This window comes from Fusarium falciforme, chromosome 9 (genome assembly GCF_026873545.1).
Source record: "Fusarium falciforme chromosome 9, complete sequence".
NCBI classification, from domain to species: Eukaryota; Fungi; Ascomycota; class Sordariomycetes; order Hypocreales; family Nectriaceae; genus Fusarium; species Fusarium falciforme.
This window is the reverse complement of record NC_070552.1, coordinates 2,559,777-2,575,444: the sequence shown is the minus strand read 5'-3', so window position 1 is coordinate 2,575,444 and position 15,668 is coordinate 2,559,777. Positions and strand designations below refer to the sequence as shown.

Here is a 15,668-nt window from a genome sequence, read left to right as displayed (position 1 = left end):
CCTGGCTGTTTGGCCGATCTGGGGGAAAAACGCCGATGAGGTCGACGATAATGTCGGTTGACGATCTGGTTGCCGTTTTGGGCCACCTGTGGCTTGGGATGGACCCTGACCATGTCTCGAGGGCGATTCATTTGCTGGTGAGTGTAGTTTTGGCGTTTAGAACTGACAAGAGTTATGTTGATTTGTACCAAGGAGAGCTTTTCATCTTTGATTGGCAATTTGCAAGTTAATGGCTCTGATTGTTACCTTGCTCTCTCCATCGACAAATTGGCGACAAGCAATGAAGCTAGTATCGCCATGCAGGCCGCTTAATCACGACAACCACATTTATTTGATGATGCGTGATTAAATAGAAGTCACATGTTGACGAATCGTTACTATCAAGCTATAGAATTTGGGAACTACTACTGTCAACAAGGTAAGGGTAACGTTATCCGATAGATCAAGAGTACAAAGGGTTCCAATGCCTCATCAAACTCAGGACGCATCCCACGGACACTGCATCATGTCCTCGTTAATGACCCTCTCAAAAATGCCTTCCCGAACCTTCTGTAACCTCTTTCTTGCCTCTTCCATTTCAAACTCCCTCTCCTTCAGTTCCCGTTCCACACTGGCTCTCTTCACTCTGGCATAGCTCAACGCATCATCGAGTATCGAAGCACAACGGGCTGCCTCCTCACAGCTGTGCTTGATATCGATTCTCCCCCAGACGTCGCCGAGAGCCGAGTTAAGCTGTCTGACAAGGGGATCAGTGTTGAACCTGGAAAGTGCCCCGTTATCTAGTCCTAACTTCGATAACTGGTCTATCGTCCTCTTAGTCTGCTGAATGTTATCTTTCACTTGGTGTAGGGCCCGACGTTCCATGAGAGTGCTGGACGTCCTGTGAGCGATGAGTGCTTTGTCCATATGCTGAAGGGTCACCATCATCGTCTGTGCGGCCTGCTCCTGTAGCTCTACCGCCTTGCCGTGTGCCTCGAGCTTCGCTTTTGTCGTAAAGTAAGCTGCTAGCGCGTCGTTGCTTTCCTGCTCCTTCTCATCTTCCTCAGGAAACCCTGGCGTTGGGCCTGAAAAGATGTCATCGTATAATTCGTCGAGTTGTCGTTGCACGCCTCGATGCCTTTGAACGAGGCTTTGGACACTCGCCAACGTATTTTGTGCCTGAGCTAGTTGGGCTTTGAGTGATGAGTTGTGTTCTTGGGCTTGCTGCGCTTGCTGCAGCGTCTCAAAGTAATCTTGTTCCTCTTTGTCTGCCATGCCGGCAAACCACTCCTTCTTGCCGCTGGCTGTGATGAGAAACTTTCTGAAATGGCTATCGCGATACTTCTTGTGTGTCTGGAGGTTGGCTAGTCGCTCTTGATCCAGGTCATGGAGTTTCTTGTCGGATTGTGCTAGTTGATTTTCGAGATCCAACACAATCTTCTGTTGTTGAGTGAGAGAAGAGCTGGCATGGCTCGTCTCGGCGAGGAGACGGAGGAGTTCCGTATTCTTGTGAGAAGCATCTTGTATCTCTGCTCTGATATCCGACATTTGAGTATATTTTCACGGAAACAGCTTCGAGACAAGAAGTTAACAAGTTTTCCGTGTTGATGATGAGAAATCGACCTTCCATCGTTAGACTCGCTCAGCAAGTCAGCCTACAAGGACCGCCAAGCAATCCTCGAAGTAATATCCTGGTTATTCACGTGGCTGTGACTGGTTGGGAGCACATGTTCAAGCACGGGCTTGATACAAGTTGGGCATCTTGGTGACTGGGAGCTGAAAGTTCAACTCAGCCTTGGAGGATCTGATACCTGGGCAGGTATCATTAGCTCCCACAGGCGACTCCGCCACCGGGAGCCATGAAGTCGGTGTTTAGCACATCTAGGACCAGCAGATATATGAAAGGATTTTCAAGGCTGGGATTCGTACATTCATGAAAAATAAGTGAAATACATGTATTTTTGTCATTTTGATCAGGTTGAAAGAATGGAGAGGCGTTTCCTTGTCCCACGCACCTTATTCTCGGAGCTCCGGGTTTTGCCGTGCCGGATTTGAGATCGGAGCTTCCTCGCCGAGCTCCAGCTCCAGCAACCCTCATCGCCATCCATCCGCAAATGGCTTCACAAAGGGCCCGTCTCCCCCGCCTGGGGAGCCTCGGCGCCTTGACACGGCCATCGAGGCCCCCGGGCGCCTCGATATGCCCCTTCTGCTCCGTCAGCTCGGCCGGCCGGATGCGCCCACGAACTCGCCGCGATGCCCGCTTCAATTCGACCGTCTCGACCCCTGAAAACGTTGGAAACCCGCGCGCCGAGCTTGAGCAGCACCTTCTCGACATGCAGAGACTCGGCCCGCTTCTCGTGAACCCTTCGCGAATGCAATTGGCCCTCCAGGGCTTGCGGCAAGCGCCTGGCCAGGAAGTGGTGAGGGTTGCAATTCTTGGGCTGGGACCTGGGTCCAACGCTGGAAAGACGGCAAAGAACGTATTAAGGCTGCTAGTGACGGACCCCTTGAAGGATGAACAAGAATGGGAGCGCCAATTGAAGGATCACGACCCCAAGAAGCCCCTCATTGTGCGCATCAGGCCGACCGCGGAGGAGCAAGGAATTCTCTCCGTCAGCAAGACGAATCTGCTCAGCGAGATCAATGTCTCTTCTGCCGACTGGAACAACTTCAATCTCGAACTACTTTTCATGGAGACAATCATCCCGTACCCCCAAGGAGATGACTATGTCGCGAGGATCAAGATTGTGGAGGATGTGCTTGTTCCCACTGTTGATATTGCTTCAGCCGAGAATCGGTCAACACCGGTAACCACACCAGTTCACAGAGCTCTTCTGATTGGGGACGGTATGAAGGGGGCGGTCAATGCGACAAGGTTGCCGTTCCTGGAGGAGGAGGAAGCCGTTATGAGGGCCGTGAACTTGAAGGGCATCGACCGCACTCAGTTTGAGGCTCCCTTCGAGATAGTTGATCTCGCCAGCGCAGAAAAGGGCATGACGCTCTTCCGACAGAGCACAAAAAATGCTATGGAATATGAGCGATTATGGACAAGCAGCAATTTCCCCGCCCTGGCCACTTGGCTCAAGTCGGGCGTCACTTCTTCAGAGGAAACCACAAAACCCGCAGTCCGACGGCTCATCACCTCGATTCTAGAGAGTGTCTGGGCGAGATGCAAGGAGGAAAACCACAATCAGATCAAGGACATTCACATCAAGGCCCACGCGAAGAAGACGCTGGCCCTCTCACCCAACCTGAACAAGGGGCTTTCAGCATGGGCACAAAAGGCACATACAGAACTGCAGGACGAGCTTGATCTCGCATTTACGGGCCAGCGATGGCGAAAGCTGGGATGGTGGCAGCTCTTCTGGCGGGTTGACGATGTGGCCATGCTCACAAACGAGATGCTGAGCCAGCGGTTCCTACCGACAGCAGAGCAGGAACTTGTCTACCTGACTGGTCAGATTGCAGAGGCTGCAAAGAGCACACAGCAATACCCTCAGCCGCCCTCAGTTCAGGATGCGCCCAGCCCAGAGCCTCAGCTGAAGCGCCTCGGTTCTGGGGAGCTTGAGCCTTTGGTTCCGGTGACAACACCTCGCCCAGCCCTCCCTAAATGGCCCGGTCATATTGCCTTTACCCGCAAGTATCTCCAAAACGAGACCATCCCAGCGCTTCAGGCCCTGGCACAGAAGCTCGTCATGCAGTCCCTGGGTACATCAGGACTCACCACTTCACTCGCCGCTCTCCTCTATGTCTCTTCCTTTTCTTCAACCATCTACGAAGCAGGTGCTGTCGCAGCGTTGGGTTTCATGTGGAGTATGAGTCGGCTGCAGAAGAAGTGGGATGCGGCGCGAACATTCTGGGAGGGTGAGGTCCGTGAGGAGGGCCGTAAGGCTGTACGAGCTGCTGAAGAGAGTGTTGCCGACGTGCTTAACGGGGAGGAAAAACACACGCGGACAGATGACGATGAGGCGACCAAGGTGCTGAATGAGGTTCGGCATCTTGTAACAAAGGCATCGGATGCCCTTGACCGCATGAAGTAGTGGATCGTGTACATTATAAAAAGCAAGTGAAAGACATGAGCATATGTGCTGATAGATGGTGGCGAGATACCAGGCGTAACGGACGCCTTCTTTTTTGTCATCTACTCAATCTCGACAACCACTCTCTACCTTGGGGGTTTATCCCAAGAACCAGGCTCTCTCTCCCATTGCATGTCCTCCTTCTAGACTGGTATCGCACCTGAGCCTGCCTTGACTTCCACAGCCCATTGTTCGTTTTGCAAAAGAGAACCCAAATAACCTGAACGCCAAGCACATGCCACCGCCGCGCGCCGCTGGTGTGTATACCCCACAATATGTCGTCTACCGTCCTCGACCGCCTGCGCGCGCACGGCTGACGGTCGCGCGACCTCGGGCGAGACCAACACCGCGGCCGCGGACGTTTCGGCTGCGGAACATGGGCGCGTTGCGGAGCATGTCGGGGACGATGAAGAAGCGCACGTGGGAGCCACGGATGTAGACCTGGTCGAGGTGGGAGACGCGGCCGTCGCGGGCGGTGACGGTGATGTCCTTGAGCTGGACGTTCATGTTGTCCTCGGCTGTGCGCATATTAGCAGTAGTTCCATTAGATTGTTCGGAAGAGGGTATATAGAGCGTACCATCGAGGAGCTTGCCGCGGTAGGTCTGGCCAGAGGTGATTTCGAGAGTAACGATGTGGCCCTGTACCAAACAGATTAGCTTCATTAGATTCTGAAGAAGAGCTGTGCAGAAGGTGTACGGACCTGTGCCTCGTTGAGAAGCTTGATGGGGATGCCGATTGTGGACGTCATGGTTGCGGTGGGGTGTGGTTTCGTTCGAGTTCGTGTAGCTGAGGAGGCCGAGGCTGAGCTGGAGCTTGGGATATCGTGAAAATTGGCGAGGCTTGGTGGTGAGGGAGCGGTAGGTGGGGAAATGTTGATCCGGGCCGAGAGGAGTGTTGCGTCAACTTTGGTGGTTCTGGCACTGTACAAAAGTGCGTGACTTTTGGGAGGCGCACAGTGCCTAACAGTCTCACTAGTTGGGCATACTTTATGACAGCTTCAGGTGTAGAGCAGATATTCCATGTTATTGACCCTGGGTATAACTTCCAATGTGAATTGTAACTGTATAATCAAACAGAATCGCCAAATGAAACCCCATTCCCTGACAAATAATACAACTACAAGAACATATCCAGAGCACTACTACTCGCTTTACAAGGAATCTAGCCACTTGCTCACCTTGACATTCGAATTCATCTGCCTCTTATCCACCTCCAACTTCTTCCTCTCCTTCTTCTTTGGCACGGCAGGTTGTTGTTGATGCTGCTGCTGTTGGTGCTTGCGTCTTGATATTCTTGGTTTCGACGCCACGAGGGCTTTTCCGTACGTGTTGTCAGGCTTGGGCGGTAACAGCGCACCGCTCATCAGCATCTTGCCGTCTTCAATAGCGGGCGGCGGCCCTGAGATGTAGTCGCGCTCCTTGTACTGGATCCTCGGGAGTGGTTGGAACGGCAAGGCCTCAGCGGTCGTGGGCGTTGTCCCTGAGCACGTCGACAGCTCCGGAGTCTGTGTTGGTGTGGTGTAGTGGTTGCGCATCATTGCGTCGTTGAAGCCCATGAACTGGTAGTGGATGTGTCCGCCGACATTGTCCGAGACGATCGAGTTTCTGCCGTCGGGTATCACCCTCACCATCTCCTCGTAAGAGATGTAACGCGCTCGGTAGTAGTACGATGCCGAGGCATGGAGAACCCATTCGGACCATTGAGTAGTCGGGGTGCCTCTGAATGCGCCCGCGGCCGGAGGCTTCAATGCTGTGACTGCTTGGGGCGCATCGATTCTATGCCTCCGGCGTCGCCTAGGTTCGTTCGCCTCATTCATGGTCAGTTCAGGTACGGTACAACTGGCCTCGGGCAATTAATTGTTTCCCTAGTAAATAGCAGGGTGACAGAGAAATGTGGCGAGCAGCAGCAGCAGCAGCAGCAGGCGCACACGCGAGCGAGGATGCGGTGTTGAGATATAAGCCCGCGGGGGTGCCCATCGAGCCTCAGCACAATGGGAGCCTGCATCAAAACAACTGCAGCTCAGCGACGAGAAGAGAGGATTTACAACCTAAAGGCATTGGATGGCCCTATTACAAGCCGACAGCCTCACTGTCGGACCCCCCCTGGCGCCGCCGAGGAAGCCCGCATGCAAGTCGAGGCACACAAGGCAGCCTCTCGTGTGTCCAGGAACGCCATCATGGTCGAACCATCAGCGGCGGGTTTCCCATGATTGGGGGCTCGGTTGCCGGCCACCCAGCGCGCGGGCAGGCTGACCCATGCACTGGCAACACCAGTTGGCTGAGGAAATTTTGAGGAGCCCATCGAAGCCCGACATGACAGCGTCGAACAGGTGTCCTTGCAGCTGACTACCCAATTGAAGGTTTGGGGAAGGCCTGCGAGGGCCCTGATTTGGCGACGCCTGTGGGCTGAGGCCGCCTCGTAGGTTGCCTCGATTTGGCATTTGGCGTTGCGGCCTTCTAAGACGAGACTGCGCGTTCCACTGATGCGAGTTGGGGTGAGATGGATGTTGGGGTACTGTATTGATAGGGAGAGCCGTGTAACCAGGGCGCTTACAAGACAGACAATCCGTAGGTCCGTAAAACGAAACTGCGTGATAGACAATCACAGTCACACTCTTTGCGTTGGTGATGACTGATTGGGATGACAGCAAAAGGATCACTTGGGTCGAACAAGAAGTGGTACCGATAAGCATTCCGCTCTCGAGATCTCGAGAAGTATTATTGTGTCTCTGCCTTGTCCTCCGTATCTCCCGCTGCCGCTGCTGCTTGGGTATCATTTCCTTGCTTGCGCTTCTTCTTGGCCGCCAGCTTCTCTCTCGTCTGCTGCTTCCGAGCCTGCTTGTTGAGGCTACCGATGACTCCGCCCTCCTTTCCGCAGGGGAACTTCTCCCATGCCGCCGCCTCATCCTCCTCGGTCCATTCGCGCGGCAGCACCGCAAAGGTGAGGTAAGACGTGTGGGTTTTGAGATCCGTCTCGGGCCGGTGGTAGAGCTTGCCGTGCATCCACGGCTTCGAATCCTCCTGCTGTCCGTTGGACTTGGGTGCAGGTGCCGGCGTGTCGACGTCCATGGCCGACGAGTCTCCCTCGCCATTTGCTGCCTGAAGCTGCGCCTTGTGGAATTCCTTGGTCTTGCGGTTGATTTCCTTGAGTCTCTCTACCGCCTCCGTCACGTCCGCAGGAGCCAGGATGTTGCCTCTCTCGTTGGGGAGATTCGCTCCGATGCGCTCACGGACCACGTTGAATCGTCGATGTGAAATTTCAACCATGTCGATGTCGGTCCAACCCAAGAGTCTGAGCTCCTCTATCGTCCGTGTGACTTGCTCTATGCAGGGTGAGAAGGTGCAGATGTGGACGGATTTCTTAGGGTCCAGAGGTGAAACCCATTCTGGTGTTTCGGCATCTCCGTCCTTGCTTGCCTTGTCGGGTCTCTGCCGTGAGAGGTGGTGGAGGGCTTCCCATGGAGCTGGTAGGTCGAGGAAGACGGCGTTGGCGCGGGGAGATTTGCCGTCGACGAGGAATCCTTCGTTATAGACGTCGCGATGTGAAATCTTGACAACCCCATCCAATTTGTGATTGTGAATCTCCTCCTGCATTTTGTTATACCGTGGCTCGTGGTACTCAAAGCTGAAGACCTTGCCCCTCACGTCGTCCTCATCCTTCGGGTAGCCATTGTACACGGCTCTTGCAGACGCATGCGTAAAGCTACCACTCCCGGCTCCCGCCTCAATGATGCGAGTACCAGGTACCGCTCGAATTCGTTGCAGGATATAGCTATAGTCGGGGGTGTACACAACCTGGGTTCGGTGGGGTAGACTGCTCGTCCAGAGCTCAGGAGTTGGTCGCAAGATATGAATGAAGCCACTGGAAGCAGTTACTGCCTTCTTGACCTGCTTGGACTTTGCATCCGCGACATCGTCGTCCGGGCCAGTTGTCGTCGGTGTGTCCTCGTCTGTGGCTTCTCGACGTCGCTTACGCCCTCTTGAGCCCGTATCAACGGCCGAGGCGCGAACTTGAGATCCCCATGGGATGTTGAGCAGCGTTGAGTGAGGAAACGACCCGAAGCGAGTGTTCAATGTTGCGCCTTCAAGGTAGCCATCGACAGCTCCTGTTGACTGCTCGAGGGTGATGGGCTGAAGATTGTCGCGAGAGAGCAAGATGATTGCAAGGTTTCCTGGACTCGTGACATTTCCTGGCTCGAGAAAGGGCGAGGGCTGTGCCATTGTCGCGATTGCAGCCTCGTGCGTGGCTGTGGTATTAATTTGATATGTCAAAGAGAGGATCTTCGCCGCTGCGACAAGGCAAGAAAATATTTTGAGATGGACAGCGCGAGGCTGAAAATGATCATAGCTGCCCCACTATAAACTCAGTGAGGGGCACTGAGTCAATGCGCTAAAGCGGACTATTGGCGAGGCTGCACAATGGTGCTTGGCGGGGGATGCCACTATGGGTTCCAGAGCGCTCTATCCCTGTAGGTGAGGTGCTATCCCCTGTAGCTCTGGCCAGAGGAGGGGTCCTCGAAATTTGATTGATGGCGTCTTTCTCTCCCTGTGACTCGTTCGTTCCTGGTGACTCAAGCCGATTCGATACCTACTTCGATATTTGATACTTGTCCTCCCATCCTCTTCTCTTCTCTCACGATACCCCCTTTCCCTTCCGGCTCCTCTACTTCCTTTCGCTTCTCCTTCTCCTTTTAGCGTCTGGATGAATATATTTCGCCTTCGTTCCCTAACAAGAATCTCCCCTCCATTGTCCCGATTTCGACCCCTCCATCGATCGTACTCGTCCCGCCCAAGCTTCGGCACCACCAACATGGAGTCGCTGAAGCTCTACAACTCGCTCAACCCGGGCGCTCCAGTTCCCTTTGTCCCCATTGAGAAGGGCAAGGTTGCCTGGTACGCTTGCGGTCCGACCGTGTACGACAAGAGCCATCTGGGTCACGCGCGCAACTATGTGTCGACCGACATTATCCGCCGTATTCTGCAGCACTACTTTGGCTTCGAGGTCAACTTTGTCATGAACATTACCGACATTGACGACAAGGTATGGATGAGAAGCTGCTAAAGGGCCTGCGACTTTGTCTAAACCGCAGTTAGATCATCATCAAGGCTCGACGACAACGTTTGCTTGAACTCGAGAAGAACAAGACCTACTCCAAGGACGAACTCCGGGAGCTTGCCCTCGCCGCCTTCCGCGCATACGCCAAGAGCAGCCTGCCTCTGCTCCTCAACGATGGGGAGGACCTCGATGCGACCAACTATGCCCAGCGGAGAGAATCCGGATATGGAGGAGTGCTTGCTGGAGGAACCATCTCTGGAGAGGGCAAGCCTGGAGACGACGAGGCCAAGGTCAAGATGCACCTCAGCAACATGACAGCCGCTGCCGATGCCATCAATGGAGGCGAGATCTTCCCTGGCGCCGACGAAATCCTCCTTCCCTATCTCGATTCCCTCTACAAGGAGACTATCGACACCAGCGATCAGACCATGTTCACCGACCTTACCCAGAGCATGGAGGCTCTCTTCATGGAGGATATGGATGCGTTGAACGTTCTCAGACCCGACGTTATCACCCGTGTCACCGAATACGTTCCCCAGATCGCCAAGTTCGTCGAGAGAATTGTTGACAAGGGGTTCGCATATGAGGCCGAGGGGTCTGTCTACTTTGACATTTCCGCATTTGAGAAGGCTGGTAACACCTATGCGCGATTGCGGCCCGACAACCGAAACGACAAGTCTCTTCAGGAGGAGGGCGAGGGATCGCTCTCCAAGAACCTCGGTGGGAAGAAGAACCCAGGCGACTTTGCCCTGTGGAAGAAGTCCAAGGCCGGTGAGCCTTACTGGCCCAGCCCTTGGGGAAATGGTCGCCCTGGATGGCACATTGAGTGCTCAGTCATGGCCTCTGATGTTCTGGGCGCACAGATGGACATTCACTCTGGTGGCATTGATCTCGCATTCCCTCACCACGACAATGAGCTGGCCCAAAGTGAGGCCTACTTCTGCGAGCACGGCAAGGGAGAGCACACCTGGGTCAACTATTTCCTCCACATGGGTCACTTGTCCATCTCTGGTTCCAAGATGTCCAAGTCTTTGAAGAACTTCCAGACTATTCAGGATGCGCTGGCTACGAATTACTCTCCCCGGGGCATGCGAATCGTCTTCCTCATGGGCCGATGGAACGATGGTGTCGAGATTTCGCCCGATATGCGATTGCAGGCTGACAACTGGGAGTCTACTATTAGCGTGAGTTTGTGTTGTGCTGTATCGATGAGTCTCTACTAACGCATACAGAACTTCTTCATCAATGTCAAGGCGCTTCTCGCCGAGGCTGGTATCTCGAGCGGCGTCAAGTCGGTGTCTATCAACGAAGATGCCAAGCCAACTGAGGGTCTCCTGGCCGAGCTTGAGCAAGCGAAGCAGGAGTTTGAGGCTGCTCTGACCAACTCTTTCGACACACCACGAGCCATGTCTGTCATTCTCAAGCTGGTCAACACAGCCAACGTTCACTTGAGGGACAACAAGGACGCTGATCTCGCAGCTCTCGAGACGATTGCTCGATGGATCACCAAGGTTGTTGGCATCTTTGGCCTTGACGCCAACGCGACAGCTCCATATGACGGCCTTGGCTGGGCGACAGTCATTGCTGCTGACGTCGAGCCCAAGACGGCCGTGCAACCCTACGCAGAGGCCTTTGCCAAGGTCAAGTCGGACGTATCCGACCTGTCCCTGGAGAGCGAGGCTATCTCTGCACTGCTCGAGCAGGATCCCACCGCCGAGTTTGAGTCGATCGCTTCAAGTGGCTCGCGAGACCCTGAGCAACTGGCACTGCCCTACCTTCGCTCCGTGTCCAAGCTTCGAGATGAGCTCCGACGAATCGTCTCCAGCCAATCTCCTGAGACCAAGAAGGCGATTCTTGCTCTGACAGATCGCATCCGTGACGAGGATCTCACCAATCTGGGTGTCTACCTGGATGATCGGCCCGACAACCAGGCTTCTTTGATCAAGTTCGTCCCTGCCGCTGAGCTGATTGCCGCTCGTGAAGAGAAGGCCGCTCAAGCCGCCGAGAAGGCTCGAAAGAAGGAAGAGGCCCGTCTCGCTCGGGAGAAGGCCGAGCTTGAGGCCCGAGAAAAGGCCAAGGTGCCGCCTGAGGAGATGTTCAAGGGCGATGAGAGGTACAGCGCTTGGGACGAGCAAGGATTGCCGACAAGGATGAAGGACGGAAGCGATGTGCCCAAGAGTCAACTAAAGGGATTGAAGAAACAGTGGGATCGACAGAAGAAGGCGCACGATGATCTCAAAGCCAAGGGCCTTCTGTAGATTTAAGATCAATTACAGGCGTGATGCTGGTGTAGATACAAGGAAGAGTTTAGAGGCAAGAAAAGCGACTAAGGGTATGAGCAGTTGACTGACGATGGCTTCCACTTCGTGGGGTTAGGCCGAATTGAGCACGATTTTTTACTCTGGGTTATCACATTTTCAGCTCGGATGTCGGCATGATTAACATGACAAGAGTCGAGCTCGCCATTCCGAGGAGTTACGAGTCTAATGCCAATGTCGTGATGGAAACCCTGCGATTAGGACACATGGGACAGTACCGAGGCTGAGGAATCAGCGCGGGTTCAGACAGGCCAAGACAGGGTGACAGATCAACTTTAGACAACTGCGTCTCTGAATCTGAAGCTGAAATCCAGATTGGGTTTGCTCAATCGCTTCGGATGGCGTAGCGAGTGTCTAGTACCGGGCAGACGGTGAAGCTATCCCGAGTCCAACGGCAGTCTAGACTATTGTGCAAGACTGCCGCACGATTTGCCCAGACGCTTACATGACAGTGCAGGATCACGCTAGGAGATATATCCCAACGAGGTTCACGAATGGGACGCCATGGGAATGTGAAGGCCGGGATTTGCTCTGCTTGCACTTGTCGATTGCGTGACTGCAACACTAGATGGCATATACTCCACAACCCCCCGAACTCTGCAAACTTGTCCCACGACACTATTCGCGAACAGGGACTAGCTCGTAGAGGATTCCGCGGGTCGTCGCGATGTGGGCGATGGTCCTTGGGGATAAGAAGAGGGAGATGTCCCCCGAAGATCATGTTCATCATCCAGGATATCTCTTGTCAGCTTTTGCAGAATCAATTATATGCCAAAGATGGAGAAATATATTGATGAGGCTGTGGCCAGCAACCAGAACAGTGGCAGCAATAGCGATGTCGACGCTAGTGAGGTTGACTGGACTGAGGAAGAGGAGAAGAGACTGGTCCGAAAGTAAGACTCTTGTCAATCGACCATTTCTCCTTTGCTAATATATGTTGCCTGCTAGGATCGACCGAACAGTCATGCCTCTTCTGATCCTGGGATTCTTTGCCCTTCAGCTAGACCGAGGAAACATGTACGTTATAGACTGCTTGTTCATCGTGCAAACTGCTAACTTGGTCATAGTGGAAATGCGCTTACAGACTTCTTCTTTGAGGATGTGGGCATTACACAGAACCAGTTCAACGTGGGCCAACAACTCCTATCCCTGGGAATCGTTCTTCTAGAAGTCAGTTCTCTTCGACCCCATGCCTCCATCTTGTCTTCTAACGTTTCCAGATTCCCAGCAACGTTATTCTTTACCGTCTTGGACCATCCAAGTGGATTGGCTCACAGATTCTGGCATGGTGAGCACCCTTTTTCCAGACGCTTGACACTATCTTGACTCTTCTCTAGGGGCCTCGTCGCCACATTTCAGGCTTTTCAGAAGGGACTCGCCGCGTTTCTCTCGACTCGGCTTCTCCTTGGGTAAGTTATTTCCCTTTGGTCCTTATGGTACAGTAACTTACTTTACATGGACAGTCTCTGCGAGGCCGGTTTTATCCCCGCTGGTCTGTACACCATCACTCGATGGTACAAGAAAGATGAGACTAGCAAGCGATTCTCTTGGTACTTTCTCGGAAACATGATTGCTTCGGCTTCTTCTGGCCTCATCGCTTATGGCATGTAAGTAAAGAATGTTTCATCTCTGCAGATGACTCGCTGATCCAAGATGATAGTCTGCACATGCGAGGCATCGCTGGGCTTGCTGGTTGGCAATGGCTTTTCATTGTGAGTCTTGATTCATCCATCATGGGTAGCATCAACTGACAAAAGCAGCTCGAGGGAATCTTCACCATCCTCACGGGCCTCGTCTTCCTATCCCTCTTCCCAGATACCACCCACAACCCCGTCTCTCTCCTCAAGATCCGTCTCTTCACAGAAGATGAGGCGCGCATCCTTACCAAGAGAATCTTGCTTGACGACCCGTCCAAGATCCACGTTAAGCCTCAGATCACAAAGCAAGAGTTCAAGAATGTGGTACGTACGGTTCATATCCTGTTGAGCTTATGGTATCTAATATGTGCAGTTGACCAACTGGAAACTTATTCCTCACGTCATTCTCACCATCGCGGGTCTTGCGCCAGCCACCACTATGGGTTCTTACTCGCCTACCCTTGTCAGGTCATTTGGATACGAGAGACTCAAGTCCAACGCTCTGGTCTCCATTGGTGGTTGGGTCCTCATCATTAGCAATCTTCTTTGGGGTTATCTAGGGTACGTTGATGACTATGTTTGTAGAGGGATGGCAGCTAACTGGTGATAGTGACAAGCTCCGGATGCGTGGGCCCCTAGTGACCCTTGGAATTTTCATTTTCTGGGCCTTTGCAGTATGTTGGCTTTCCAGAAAGATCGGGCTTGGCTAACTTGAACCAGATCGGAGATCGTCTTCTCATCAAATCAACTGATGGACACAAGAGATTCGCTCTCTTAACTTGCACCCTCAGCTTCGGCTGGCAATGGCGTAAGTTCCACCGCCAGAACCGACCTCTCAGGATCAAGTCTAACAACCACCTTCAGACCCTCTCAACGGCTCATGGATGGCCCTCAACGCCGGAACCGCAGGCGAACGCTCCATCACCATGGCCATCCTCATCATGTCGGCCAACGCATCCGGAATCATCGGAAGCCAGCTGTTCCAGCAAAAGGACGCGCCCCTGTATGAAACTGGTTGGACTGTAATTGTGGCGGTTGTGTCTGTTGGCTTGGTTGCGTCTGTTGTTGCCAACTTGCAGTACTATTTCCTCAATGGTCGACGGATCGCCCGTGGGGGTCTAAAGTACAGCCCTTGATAGAGTCCTCGTGGGTGAGAGTCACCTTGGGAATTGTGAATAAGCTGATTGAAGGACTTATGGCGATTATTGTTGGGTACTAGAGTATAGAGCGCAACAAGTGATGACTAGGTATTAAGAGGATATCATGATAGGAATACTAGAATACAAGATTGCACCTCTACTTGGCCTCCTTCTTGGCCTTGTCCGCAATCTCCTGAGCCTTCTCGGACTTCTTCTCGAGCACATGTCTCAACTCCTCGACAGTCTCCTTGAAGAGTTTTTCTCCCTCCTCCTTGTGCTTTTCTGCCACCTCACCCAGCTGCTGCAGCTTGTTCAGGACATCCTCACCCTGAGGAATCTGCTTGATGTACTTGTCCAGATCTACCCAGCCGTCTGTAAGCCCAGATCCCTTGGACTTGACCTTTTCAGTCGCGTCCTTGACGTACTTCTCGAGACCGCCAAGATCGCCAGAATCAACGGCCGATTTGGCCTTGTCAAAGACCTCCTTTGCGTTGCCTTGCTTGAGGGCGTCGGCGTTCTTCTCGAGGAGCTCCTTGACCTTGGGGTTCTTGTCAAGGTAGGGCTTGGCCTCCTCGAGACCCTTCTTCCATGCCTCGTCGCCCAGCTTCTTGACCTGCTCAACCTTTTCCTCGATGAGCTTGCGCGCCTTGTCTATGCTACTGGCGCTGAAACCTCCAGCAAAGATGTCCTTGACCTGCTTCCAGGTCTCATCCACCTGCTTCTTCGCCTCGGGACCGTAACGCTCACCAAGTTCCTTCAGCTGGTCGACGTTTCCGCCGAGCTTCTCCTTGACTTGAGGGTGGTTGTCGATGATGTCGCTGATGGCGTCGCCGGCGAGGTTTGCGATCTTCTTGGAGAGGTCGGCGAGGACATCGTAGGCCTTGTACGCGGTTTCAAGACTCAGACCAGATTTGGAAAGATCCTGAAACTGCTTGTAGGCGTCGTTGACGAGCTTGTCGGCCTCATCCTTGTTGTTCTCTCGGACCTTGTCCCAATCGTTGAAAGCAGCGTCAACGTATGCGCGACCACCAGGGATCCATCCAACGTATGAGTAGGCAAACTCCTTGATGTAGTTGACAGCCTGCTCAGCATTGGGAGTCTTCTCTTGAAGCTTCTTGGCAGCGATTTCGTACTTCTTCTCAGCCTCCTTTGCGGCCTTGTTGAGTTTTGAGGCAGTTCGTCCAGCTGGAGTGAAGGAATAGACGCCGTAGAAAATAGCCGAGCCGACAACACCTCCAGCAATTCCAGCTGCCAGGTGTGTGTTGCTTGAGGTAGCACTGCCTGTAGAAGTCGATTGAAAGCGAATATGCTGCCGGCGAGGGGCGCGGACAGAGCGTGCCGCTCGGGGGAGGCTGGATCGAATGAGGGGGCGAGCGGGAATCATGATGTCAGGTTAAGAAGAGGAATGCAGGAGGTCGAGTTAGATTCGGGGTGGTTGAATAGAGATCAAGGTCAATTGA

General features: G+C 53.4%; 8 protein-coding genes across 8 annotated transcripts; 3 read left to right on the top strand and 5 right to left on the bottom strand.

Moving 5' to 3' along the window:
• Window positions 1–477: 477 nt before the first annotated feature.
• Window positions 478–1,527, bottom strand: NCS54_01167700 (Hypothetical protein; the record flags this gene model as incomplete). Its single annotated transcript, XM_053156944.1, has 1 exon — window positions 478–1,527. One exon carries the CDS (start codon window positions 1,525–1,527, stop codon window positions 478–480), a length of 1,050 nt encoding a protein of 349 aa, XP_053012919.1.
• Window positions 1,528–2,093: 566 nt separating this feature from the next.
• Window positions 2,094–4,019, top strand: NCS54_01167600 (Hypothetical protein; the record flags this gene model as incomplete). Its single annotated transcript, XM_053156943.1, has 1 exon — window positions 2,094–4,019. The coding sequence occupies one exon, from the start codon at window positions 2,094–2,096 to the stop codon at window positions 4,017–4,019; it is 1,926 nt and encodes a 641-aa protein (XP_053012918.1).
• Window positions 4,020–4,340: 321 nt separating this feature from the next.
• Window positions 4,341–4,807, bottom strand: NCS54_01167500 (Small nuclear ribonucleoprotein Sm D3; the record flags this gene model as incomplete). The annotated part of the gene is made up of 3 exons (XM_053156942.1): window positions 4,341–4,576; window positions 4,637–4,697; window positions 4,760–4,807. The coding sequence occupies 3 exons, from the start codon at window positions 4,805–4,807 to the stop codon at window positions 4,341–4,343; spliced, it is 345 nt and encodes a 114-aa protein (XP_053012917.1).
• Window positions 4,808–5,209: 402 nt separating this feature from the next.
• Window positions 5,210–5,875, bottom strand: NCS54_01167400 (Hypothetical protein; the record flags this gene model as incomplete). The annotated part of the gene is made up of 1 exon (XM_053156941.1): window positions 5,210–5,875. The coding sequence occupies one exon, from the start codon at window positions 5,873–5,875 to the stop codon at window positions 5,210–5,212; it is 666 nt and encodes a 221-aa protein (XP_053012916.1).
• A 901-nt stretch (window positions 5,876–6,776) lies between these two features.
• NCS54_01167300 (TRNA (adenine(58)-N(1))-methyltransferase catalytic subunit TRM61) lies at window positions 6,777–8,279 on the bottom strand (the record flags this gene model as incomplete). Its single annotated transcript, XM_053156940.1, has 1 exon — window positions 6,777–8,279. One exon carries the CDS (start codon window positions 8,277–8,279, stop codon window positions 6,777–6,779), a length of 1,503 nt encoding a protein of 500 aa, XP_053012915.1.
• A 481-nt stretch (window positions 8,280–8,760) lies between these two features.
• Window positions 8,761–11,372, top strand: NCS54_01167200 (Cysteine--tRNA ligase; the record flags this gene model as incomplete). The annotated part of the gene is made up of 3 exons (XM_053156939.1): window positions 8,761–9,099; window positions 9,153–10,298; window positions 10,347–11,372. The coding sequence occupies 3 exons, from the start codon at window positions 8,761–8,763 to the stop codon at window positions 11,370–11,372; spliced, it is 2,511 nt and encodes an 836-aa protein (XP_053012914.1).
• An 837-nt stretch (window positions 11,373–12,209) lies between these two features.
• Window positions 12,210–14,205, top strand: NCS54_01167100 (MFS domain-containing protein; the record flags this gene model as incomplete). The annotated part of the gene is made up of 12 exons (XM_053156938.1): window positions 12,210–12,325; window positions 12,381–12,449; window positions 12,500–12,602; window positions 12,653–12,720; window positions 12,770–12,841; window positions 12,896–13,039; window positions 13,093–13,144; window positions 13,193–13,393; window positions 13,443–13,630; window positions 13,680–13,743; window positions 13,790–13,877; window positions 13,934–14,205. 12 exons carry the CDS (start codon window positions 12,210–12,212, stop codon window positions 14,203–14,205), a joined length of 1,437 nt encoding a protein of 478 aa, XP_053012913.1.
• A 160-nt stretch (window positions 14,206–14,365) lies between these two features.
• NCS54_01167000 (Hypothetical protein) lies at window positions 14,366–15,592 on the bottom strand (the record flags this gene model as incomplete). The annotated part of the gene is made up of 1 exon (XM_053156937.1): window positions 14,366–15,592. One exon carries the CDS (start codon window positions 15,590–15,592, stop codon window positions 14,366–14,368), a length of 1,227 nt encoding a protein of 408 aa, XP_053012912.1.
• Window positions 15,593–15,668: the final 76 nt, after the last annotated feature.